Genomic DNA, 11,833 nt, shown 5'->3' with positions numbered 1-11,833 from the left:
CTTTGCCCTTATATGCATCTATAAAAAGATTAACCAGATTCCCTTCAACTTCCTCAGTAATTTTTATATTTCTATTGAAATTATATCTAAGCTGAAAATATCTATAGAAGTCTTCTTTTTCGAAGTTGTGGGTGTCAATAAAGTATTGCCCACTTAAACTTTTGACTCAACTTATTACATTATTGGGGTCTATTATGTTGAAAGGTATTACATTATCAGTAAAATATTATTACAATATCAGCCAGGACATTTTACTACATTATTGGTGAAGTTATTACATTATTAGGTTTATTACATTTTTGATCAAGATAAGTGCAGATTTGACTACATTTTCATTATATGATTATGTTATTGAGTGCTACAGTCCTCTTACTTTGAGTCTGGGGGTCCAGGTTCATTACTGAACCATGGAGGTATGCCTTTAGAGTGGTCACTCTTACAGCTGGGTGCTGCAGACTCTGCTCTCTGCCTGTGGTACTGACCTCTGGAAACACAAATGTTTGATACATATTGTTGGAGAAAAATATAAGTTCCATTGCCATTTCCTAATCAATAAGCTATAATTGCATACACATAATTAATGCTATAAACGATGACATGACATACACATTATGACATGACATCTGACATATAGATTCACCCATGACATCTCACAAATGCAGAGACACATAACTGTATGCAGAGACACATAACTAGCTTATCAAGCAGGAGATTTCTCCCCTTTGCTCTGGCCTTCAGAAACTCAGCATGACAATGGCCATGAGACAGGAACACTTGCTGATACAGACAGGAGCCTGCACGGCACACACACCCCCCTCTCTGCCTTTTCCTCCTCTGCCTATAAATCTATGTTACACTGTCGGCCATATGGCTGAATAATTGACTCTGTATGACATATCAGAATGTGTACATTGAGGTTCAGCCCTCTGTCAATATACATGTATTGCAGAGAATGTAAGCTATTAAATATACTTTTGTGTTAAACAGTCCTGGACTCAAGGCTCAATTCATTTGGTATTAGATAAGCTGTGATATACATTTACATATACATTTAAGCGGATGTATAGAATTCTATTCTCTATCAATTGGCGTGTCACGAACAGGATATCTATGACAGAGCGGGTAAGTCTGAATTAATTTCATAATTCATTACTGAGCTGTCATCTGATATTTAAAAGAATCTGAAATATTTGCATGTTGTGGGTTTATCAAAAGGCTTTTGTGAGATGGATCTATAAATACTGTAGGTCCAGCAACAGGTCCAAGGAAGCAGGACCAAGTTGATGCTTTTGAACAAATGGGTCTTTTCATTATGGATCTCCTTTTAAATGAGGTCCAGCAACAGGTCCAAGCAAACAGGACCTAGTTGAGGCTTTTGTGAAACAGGTCCAGCAACAGGTCCGATAGCAGGACTTAGTTGAGGCTATTAAGAGGACATAACAAGTCCAGCAACAGGTCCAAACGCAGGACCAAGTTGATGCTTTTGTAATCAATCATAGTTGTATAGCAATATGGTTGATAAGTTTTTTGAGATTCCCACAATGTGTAACAAGCATGTAACAAACAAACAACCAAAAAATAAGCAGCTGTTTCATTGTAAAACAACACAATTTCTTAAGAAGCCTATTTTAAAGAAAAAAAATTGAAGGAAGTTTGCAAAAAGTGTATTTTAGCCAATCCCAAAATACAGAATCAATTGTCCATCGAACAAATTGATCTGTCACCAAATTTGTAAATTCCAGATACCCCACACACGGACGGAACTGGTCAACAGGAGAACAACCGTCCCTCTGTCACCACCCCACATCGACTAAAAGGTAAGGTGTTGTAAATTACTTTACACACACACGGACACCTCAAGATCACAAGTAAGTGATAAACAAAAACAGTAGCTGTCTCTCTCTCTCTCAATGAAGTAAGCTATTTTAATACCCTTGGTGCGTAATGCAAGACTGAAATATAAAGTGTTTTGAATGTGAATAAATGAGACATTTATATAAAATGGGACATTCACAGTAAACTAGTTAAATCAGTGCTTTGCTTAAGCAACAAAGTGGAGTGTTTTACGAGAGAGAGAGACAAATGCGTACACCAGCAGTGTTGACAATTTTCATAGAGCACAGCCCCAAAAAGACAATTGAGATAAGCAGCTCTCTCCCTCTTTTCCTGTCTCATACTGTAAAAATGGTTTGATTCCCTCTCTGAGACCTGTAAAAATGAGTGATAATAGGTCGGAGAGTGGGCAGCCAGAACCTTGGAAACTACGAAAAGCGGAACGTCTGCGGGCGAGAGACATTCTTAGACAGCATGAAAAGAAAAACATGCCCCCCATACCACCTGGCTCATGTGCTGACATAGTACGTTTAAAACTAGGAGAAAAGTATGTGATACCTTTCATGCATGATCTTAATAAAGGTACTAGAGGCCTCTGGCCTGTAGGAGGATCTTTTGATAAAGATAAGATTGGGTACATGCAAATTGCAGCCAGACAGTCACCCAATCTCCAATGGTCAGAGTCTTATGTGACAGAATGCATAAGAGGTTGGAAGCATGTTGCTGATAGGCATCATCAGCTTTCCCAAGGCAACGCAACGAGAGTGCCTTGCTCTGACATGGACAAAAATAAGGCTCCCATGCCAGATATGACAAAAATTGACTCGGAGAAAAGGGATTCAGACCAAATTGACCCTAAACATGCGATACAGTCTAACCTTGATGAAGAACAAATTCACACTAGCAGCACAGAGTCACTCACTGATAAACCTGACCATCCTCATCAAATTGCCCCCAAGATAATGTGTGATAATACAGCCATTCTCAAACCATGGACCCCCCAGGAAGCACGAAGCATGCTTAACTCATTGAGTGCCAAGGACGGACATGTTCGTCATTTCAAATAGTAACGTAGAGTGCCAAGGACGGACATGTTCGTCAATTGCGTTTTTTGACGGTGGGGCGTCGATCAAAGCCTTCTGCCTCTGATGTACAAATATTATAGCTATTGGATGTGTCTAACCTATTTTACAGAACCCTTAGGTGGCGACAGTGCTCTCCACATAACAGAAAGGCAAGGAAAAAACAAAGAAGAAGTCGTTATGGAAACGGAAATCGCATCGCATCCGTATGCATCGATATGCTGAAGCACGTTACTGCAGCTGTGCCTGCAGCAGCCAATCTGCTCCCACAATTGAGCCGGACAGCACATCCGCACATCCACACCGTGGAGTTGTTATTATTCTGAACTGGAAGCATCGTTGCCGGTGACAAACACACGCGGAACGCTGTAAAAAAGCAGGATGTCGATGTCCCTTCACTGTGCGCACAGCAAACTCAGCAGAGAGCCACCACAGACAGGAGGAGGAGTGTGCAGTTGAGGCGAGGCGGGGCGGGGCGGGGCGGGGGGGGGGGGGGGGGGGGGGCACGCAGAGCAGCGCGCAACACCCAGACAGACCCAGGCAGCAGGACAGGATTGACAAACGCAAGCCAGAATATCCGATGCCCACCAGCAGCAAATCAAGACCAGCAAGAAGCTGCAACCAGCAGCGCACGCAGGGGCCAGCGCTGCTGGTTGTAGCTAAAAAATATTATTCTGCCAAACAGAATTCCCTGGCCTTCACTGTTTTATTGAAGGAAATTATTTTTGAGGTGTGACTACATTAGAAAAGATTAGCTTCAGAGTCAGTGATGTGCTTGAAATGTTTAATTTCACAAAAGGCCAATTATCTCAGCTTCTAGAAAAAAATTGCTGATTTTGGATGAATCAAGCTATCTTCTCCGGCTCATAACTAAAGAACGGAAAATGGGATCAATAAACTTTTTTTTGCAGATGATAGAATAGAGTCTCATCGTTCTTTGTGCGTGTTCAGTGTTTACATAGTAATATCACACAATATTCTGTGGGCCTCGAGAAATCACTGAAAACGCTCTGAAACTCTGGCACTGGGAGCATCCGTTCTCCAAAAGTGGCTGGCACTCAATGAGTTAAGGACAGTCCAGATCCTTTAAAAAGACCCATTGCTTTCCATAGCTGGCTAGCTCAAATGATAAGTTTGTATGACTGCTTGATTCCGGATGTGAGACAATTGTTGTCACTGGCTTACAATCTGGAGTGGAAAAGTGTACACAAAAATTTCTCCTTTCCAGTGGGAGATGGGAATGAAAATTGGATAGCAGCAACAACAGGAGAAAATTATTCCAGGGATGATTGGATAAGAGAAATATGTCTGGAATCGATCAAAGGGTCAGCCAGAGACTCAGTAGATTATAGTAAAGTCATTTCCTGTACACAAGGTCTGAAGGAAGACACTTTTCATTTCATACAGCGGTTTCAAATGACGTGGGACAATTCTGTTGGAGTGGATCAGCAAAATTTGTTAGCTGTACAAATACTCATGAATTGTTTACGTCCCGAGATTGCAACTGCCTACAAGATATCTGAAAAAGATTGGCACACAGCAGATTTTGATCAGACTATAGCAGCTCTGTCGGACTTATGTAGGGACGGGATATTTGACACAAAAGGCGAACAAAGTGTTTTAAATATGGCCAAGCAGATACCTGTGAACATACAAACAGACCCAAATCATTTGCCAGATCAGATGGTTCAGCATTCTATATCAGCTGACCACATGCCAGTACGCATTGACAATTCAGGAAGTTCCCCATACAAGTACACCATGCATGTGCCTCGAAACCACACTCGTTATAAAGGCTACGATAAATGCAACTACTGCAGAAAAAGAGGACATTACGCGAACAAATGCCGATATAAAAAACGGGAGCAGCGAGTGGACAAACAGCCATCTTGTTGATTCAATTGGCCCAAGTAGCGATGGTCAATCTCCCCCTATAGCTGGCCCAATGTGATGGAACATAGCAGGCTGAAATAATTTGTTTATGTTTCCTTGGAACAGTCAGTCTTCCAACAAGGTTAAACTTAGCCAGAAACAATTGGATCCCCAAAACCTTTGAGCAAACAGTGAGCCAGCCACCGCCTTTCTAGGTCGGAGAGATAAGCCCTGTCACAGGTTCAAACCCCACAGTATTATACATTATGAAATTGAATGTCGAAACAAGCCCCAGGTTCAAACCCGACAGTATGTGATTGAATGAAATTTTTGTTTGTTATGAATCAATAGAGTGAAGTAAGCTCTGCATTATTTAAAGTGCAGTAAGCAAATTTGAAAATCAATTAGAGTAAATAGACTGTTGATTATTATTTTGAAAATAAATCATAATAGAATGTGTGGTGATAAGAGTTTCCTGTGTACGATAATCTGAATCTGAAGTATTTTCTTAAACAAGAAAAATATACATTTATGAACCACCAATTGGGTGGATAAGATGAGAAATATTATTATAAAATGTGCATACCAACATTTAACTTTTGGTTTGATATACACATAGCAAAATTTACACTTAAGTACGGGTGAGATGTTTTCAAAAGTATCTATAGATAAGACAATGACCTCGGAGGACAGACAGTCCTGAGTTTGCGTTTGGAGCATGTGAACAATGTTGGCCCTCACTGTTTTATCTAGTGGGGTCTTGCCATCCCCAAAATCACTCAAGTGAACTGCCTGGGGTCTAGCCCCCCCCCCCCCCATGTAAAGCCCTCACCAACAGCACTTTCTGGGGTCACCCTCCGCCCCATTGCACATTGCCACAAGTCCACAAGGTCAATTCATTGCCACTCTGTAAGCTGTGAATGCCCACTCAGGAGTCATCTTGTTTACGAGGTCCATTGCAAACAAATTATAAAGTAAACAATTGAATATGTACTCACAGAGTATCTCAAAACATTATCTGCCGTATGTACGTACTTGTTGTACTAATAACTTGTAATGAAGTTATTTTGTCTAAAATACAGGCCCATTGTGAAATCTAATGTTTATAGTTACAGGTTGTACGTCACAGAAAACCTGCACACCAGCACTAAAGTCTGTACTTTGAGTACTGTGCTCCCTAGTTTAGTAAACTACTAGAGAGAGGACGTTTAACTGTGCTCACTAGAGTAAAGAAAATTCTTTCTATTTTCAATATTGCAAATGAAGTGTTTTAAAGTATCATTTTAAGAATAATCAGTTATATGATACTGTGATTATGTTTTAATGAATATGATTAATCAATGTTATGAATGTTTTGCATTTTATAAAGTTTCAGTTCCTATCCCAAACAAACCAATATTAAAGTAAACTAGAAATAGAATTTTATTCTAATAAAATAGTTCCCAAAAAGAAATTAAACCACTGCATGGAGTTGGGCTATTAAATAGTTTAATAACAACAATAACAACAGCACCAGGAACAAACAAATAAATGAATGAACTAGAGTCATCACATGAATGATGAGAAAATATTGTTCCTGTTGTGAATACTTTGAAAATATTTTACTTAAAGACATGATTCCTTTTAGAGGAAGGTCCGAAGGACTCAAGCGTTGAATAAAGTGAAACTGGAAAATATATATATACATACATGTACCGGTATATAAGAAGTTTCTTTTACAATAGTGGAAAAGATTTAAGTGTGATTTGGAACACACTGAATATTAAGTTCAATGCATTATATTATTATTAATTAGACTGTTTGCATTGAACCATATAGAGTTAACATTAAGGCCCACTCCTATATTATTATAGCCGCAGTGGTGATGTAATTTTGTCATTATATCCCTAAAATTTGTTTTTCTCTTTCCAATAGATAATGGAGATGCTGTGATATGAGCTGAGACTGCGCTGGACTGCATATTGATCAAAAATTCTGTGTTTTTTCAAGTGTTTAATGTTTCCTATGTTTTCAAAACCCTGCCCCCCCCCTGGCCCACAATTAAGTATAGATACAAGCATTATATTGAATAGTGAACTTAAATTTTGTAATTATTATTGTTATAGTTGATGAACATAACAATTGGGTGGATTGTTGGAGAAAAATATAAGTTCCATTGCCATTTCCTAATCAATAAGCTATAATTGCATACACATAATTAATGCTATAAACGATGACATGACATACACATTATGACATGACATCTGACATATAGATTCACCCATGACATCTCACAAATGCAGAGACACATAACTGTATGCAGAGACACATAACTAGCTTATCAAGCAGGAGATTTCTCCCCTTTGCTCTGGCCTTCAGAAACTCAGCATGACAATGGCCATGAGACAGGAACACTTGCTGATACAGACAGGAGCCTGCACGGCACACACCCCCCCCTCTCTGCCTTTTCCTCCTCTGCCTATAAATCTATGTTACACTGTCGGCCATATGGCTGAATAATTGACTCTGTATGACATATCAGAATGTGTACATTGAGGTTCAGCCCTCTGTCAATATACATGTATTGCAGAGAATGTAAGCTATTAAATATACTTTTGTGTTAAACAGTCCTGGACTCAAGGCTCAATTCATTTGGTATTAGATAAGCTGTGATATACATTTACATATACATTTAAGCGGATGTATAGAATTCTATTCTCTATCACATATCATCATTAGTTCTTTACACACACACACGTATATATATATATATATATATATATATATATATATATATATATATATATATATATATATATGGTGTTTCCTATTTTGATCTCACTTTTGGGATCATCTTGAAAGAGGAGTCTGCTCACAGGGTTAGGGTCCAGCTTGGGCTGGCCGGAGAAGTAACACGGCCTGACTGAGAGCATCAGGGACACCAGAAGCTCGGTGAGTTTCCGGTCTCCCACAGTAACAATTCAGCCCATAGTGAATGTATTTTTCCTGCTTATACTATGTACAGTTCAGCTGGTAGGCTATAGACAACGCGACAGACACGAGCAACAATATATATATATATTCACTGATGGCTGAGTGATGTCACTATATATATATTATATTATATATATATATTATATATATATATTATATATATATATATATTCTATTATATATATATATATATTATATTCTATTATATATATATATATTATATTCTATTATATTAATTCAGAATCTTTATTGTGAATTTAAATTTATAACACATGCGTGTGAATGTGTGTGTCTTGAGTGTAGTATTTCGCTGAGAGAAGATATATAGTTTTTGACTAACATAATCCAGAGTAAGATCTATTTTGGTTGAATAGCTGTTTTGCAGAGCAGTAAGCAGTTATCTTTCTCTTTCCATCATATCCTCACTACAAGCTTTGCTTCAGGAATACAATCATCTCATCCTGTGTCAAGTAAACCAGTGGTTCTCAAACCTTTTCACATCAAAGACCCCTAAATGGACACAACTTAGACCACACCCCCATCTGATAAGATTTTTGCTTTTAGATGTTTTATTACAGAAATGTATGAAACTAGGGATGTTAATGATTAACCGGTACTCGATTAATTGCCATTAAGACCTTCACCAATTAAAAATGTAATTAACTGTTTAACAGAAAATTTATTCTGTGCATCATTTCTGCAGTGGAACTGTGAGTGAAAATGATTGATTGATTGATTGATTGATTGATTGATTGATTGATTGATTGATTGTTGATCATTATTGTCTGTGTTCAGTGTTGGTGAGTGGTCTTCCCCATCTGAGAGATGCTGTAGTTCCAAACATCATTAAAAATCATCATTAACCCATTGATACCTGATGCAGCATTTGTGTGTGTTAAGACCGCGAACCGTGTGATGCGGTTCGCGGTCTTAAAGGGATACACACACAAATGAGGGATATATACGCAAATGCTGCATCAGCTATCAATGGGTTAAGATGAATCATCTCTGCTTGCTGAGCTTCAAAGGCCTTCAGGCATGTGAGGGAGAGAACGTCCAGGTCTGCCTGACCAGAGTGACAGTTGAATCCTCCTTGGTGAGGTGATGGAACTTTACAGCAGACTCTGGAGGGTGGGGGCCAGACACTGCTCCTTATAAGATATCAATATGAGTTTGCTTTTGAGGCACTTCTTCTAAAACCTCCAGTCGAGTGTGACTCTCTGTATACAGACAGTGTGACTCTCTGTGTACAGACAGTGTGACTCTCTGTGTACAGACAGTGTGACTCTCTGTATACATACAGTGTGACTCTCTGTATACAGACGGTGTGACTCTCTGTATACAGACAGTGTGACTCTCTGTATACAGTGTGACTCTCTGTATACAGACGGTGTGACTCTCTGTATACAGACGGTGTGACTCTCTGTATACAGACGGTGTGACTCTCTGTATACAGACGGTGTGACTCTCTGTATACAGACGGTGTGACTCTCTGTATACAGACGGTGTGACTCTCTGTATACAGACAGTGTGACTCTCTGTATACAGACAGTGTGACTCTCTGTATACAGACAGTGTGACTCTCTGTATACAGACAGTGTGACTCTCTGTATACAGACGGTGTGACTCTCTGTATACAGACAGTGTGACTATACAGACAGTGTGACTCTCTGTATACAGACAGTGTGACTCTCTGTATACAGTCTACTCACTTACAGAACTCACATACTGTATATAATATATATGTGATATATACTGTATATATAATATATCACATACTGTATATAATATATATGTGATATATATATAATATATCACATACTGTTTATAATATATATGTGATATGTATATAATATATATCATATACTGTAGCTATATTACCTTATATCACTTTGGTGAGGTGATGGAACTTTACAGCAGACTCTGGAGGGTGGGGGCCAGACACTGCTCCTTATAAGATATCAATATGAGTTTGCTTTTGAGGCACTTCTTCTAAAACCTCCAGTCGAGTGTGACTCTCTGTATACAGACAGTGTGACTCTCTGTGTACAGACAGTGTGACTCTCTGTATACATACAGTGTGACTCTCTGTATACAGACGGTGTGACTCTCTGTATACAGACAGTGTGACTCTCTGTATACAGTGTGACTCTCTGTATACAGACGGTGTGACTCTCTGTATACAGACGGTGTGACTCTCTGTATACAGACAGTGTGACTCTCTGTATACAGACGGTGTGACTCTCTGTATACAGACGGTGTGACTCTCTGTATACAGACGGAGTGACTCTCTGTATACAGACAGTGTGACTCTCTGTATACAGACAGTGTGACTCTCTGTATACAGACAGTGTGACTCTCTGTATACAGACGGTGTGACTCTCTGTATACAGACAGTGTGACTATACAGACAGTGTGACTCTCTGTATACAGACAGTGTGACTCTCTGTATACAGTCTACTCACTTACAGAACTCACATACTGTATATAATATATATGTGATATATACTGTATATATAATATATCACATACTGTATATAATATATATGTGATATATATATAATATATCACATACTGTTTATAATATATATGTGATATGTATATAATATATATCATATACTGTAGCTATATTAACTTTCATCCCAGCAGAGGACGTAACATTACTTCACACAAACTACATGTAGCGTCACCGTATGATCTGAACTTACATGTTACTGATGGGCCATGGAAACAGAAATGATGAGGCAAGAAGCAGTCAAAACGTAGCGTTAAGACCAACGTGGGAGCGAGCGGACACACACACACACACACACACATGTCACAGGGTGACTATGGCCCCTATCGTTGCATCGGCGTAGTTTCTAGGCCGAGCGCCTGGCGCAGTGGGCGTGGACCAGCGCACTTGATATCTTGGTGCTGGCGCTCCACTCAGCCTAACGCATTACACCACGCCTTTTAAGCGTAAAATTATGTACCGTCAGTTCATTGGATAAGTGCAATAAACGAATCGCACACTTGCCTTTTTAGCTCCAATTCCAGTGGTCCAGCACTGAATAGGCCTGGTTTTCAAAAGCGCAAAGCGCTAAATTTACGCCAGGTGGGAAGATATCAGTACGCCGAGATTTAAGGCCGACACGCCCACTCTGGCCCATTCTGGGACTGCGCCACGCCCATTCGGCCTAAAGCGCATTTGGCAGCGTAAAGCCATATTGATATCTTCCCGAAACAGGCGCAAGGCACGTTTTTTTGTGTTTAAGGCCCGCCGAAGGCCTGTGGGAGAATAGGGCCAATAATGTGTGTGTGTGGGACGTGTGTGAGTGAGATTGAGTCCCACGCCTTCTACTCTTTCCACAGGGGTTTGATTGGCACCATTTGCACACAGGTGCGGGCAGTTTGGTTTCCCCCTGGCTTGTCTTAAGCAGCAGCCGAGAGGACAGGGGGAGAACTGGAGGGAAGCAGACAGAATGTTGCCTGGAAGAGACGAGCCAGAAAGCTGTCAAGAGACAAACCCGACCCGACTGTTGTTTCAGCAGAGAGACTAGCACCCGTCCGTGCTCGAGAGGTCCGGGAGACAGTGTGAGCCTACTACAGCCACAGCGGGCCGTCTGCTGCATCCAGGAAGCCGTCCGGGGGAGTCAGCCTGAGAGCCAGCCCAGTCACCAGGGAGAACTAGCCAGCCGCTTTCCGTTCCAGTGCCATTCGGTGTTCGAGAGAGGAGGCCTTGGACAAAAGTGGAGGGGACGTGTTCCGCCCTTCCTCCAGTTAAGTGCCTCTCTCACACTTTTCTCCATCAGTGTTTTACCAGCGCAGCAAGCTATCTATCGGCGCCCATATTGACGCCTTTTAAATTTAGTTATCCATCAAGTTGGGGGTTTTGATATCAGCGCTTTAACGTGGGCTATCTAGGCTACGATAGTTTGGACTGGGTCTTATTTCTGTTTGAATTGAAGTGGGTTTAATTTGCAGTGCAATCATAACATTTATTATTTGATTTGATTTGTTCCTGAGTTGAACTCTTGGTGTGCCGTGGACTATTTTTATTTTGTTAATTCTCCTCCCAGCCAAGCCTTATC

At 40.2% G+C, this 11,833-nt stretch overlaps 1 protein-coding gene across 1 annotated transcript in view; it reads right to left on the bottom strand.

The window, feature by feature from the left end:
• Positions 1 to 369: 369 nt before the first annotated feature.
• Positions 370 to 11,833, bottom strand: part of LOC310782977 (uncharacterized protein) — a gene marked incomplete at both ends in the record, with an annotated part of 30,095 nt that continues 18,631 nt past the window's right edge. Inside the window, one exon of the mRNA XM_083643750.1 lies at positions 370 to 484. Coding sequence (XP_083499876.1) covers positions 370 to 484 — 115 coding nt within the window. The remainder of the gene's footprint in view (positions 485 to 11,833) is intronic.

This window comes from Poromitra crassiceps (assembly GCF_964638095.1).
Source record: "Poromitra crassiceps genome assembly, chromosome: 9".
In the NCBI taxonomy this organism is placed as follows: domain Eukaryota; kingdom Metazoa; phylum Chordata; class Actinopteri; order Beryciformes; family Melamphaidae; genus Poromitra; species Poromitra crassiceps.
The sequence above is the reverse complement of the archived record's forward strand: the minus strand, read 5'-3'. Positions and strand labels throughout refer to the sequence as shown.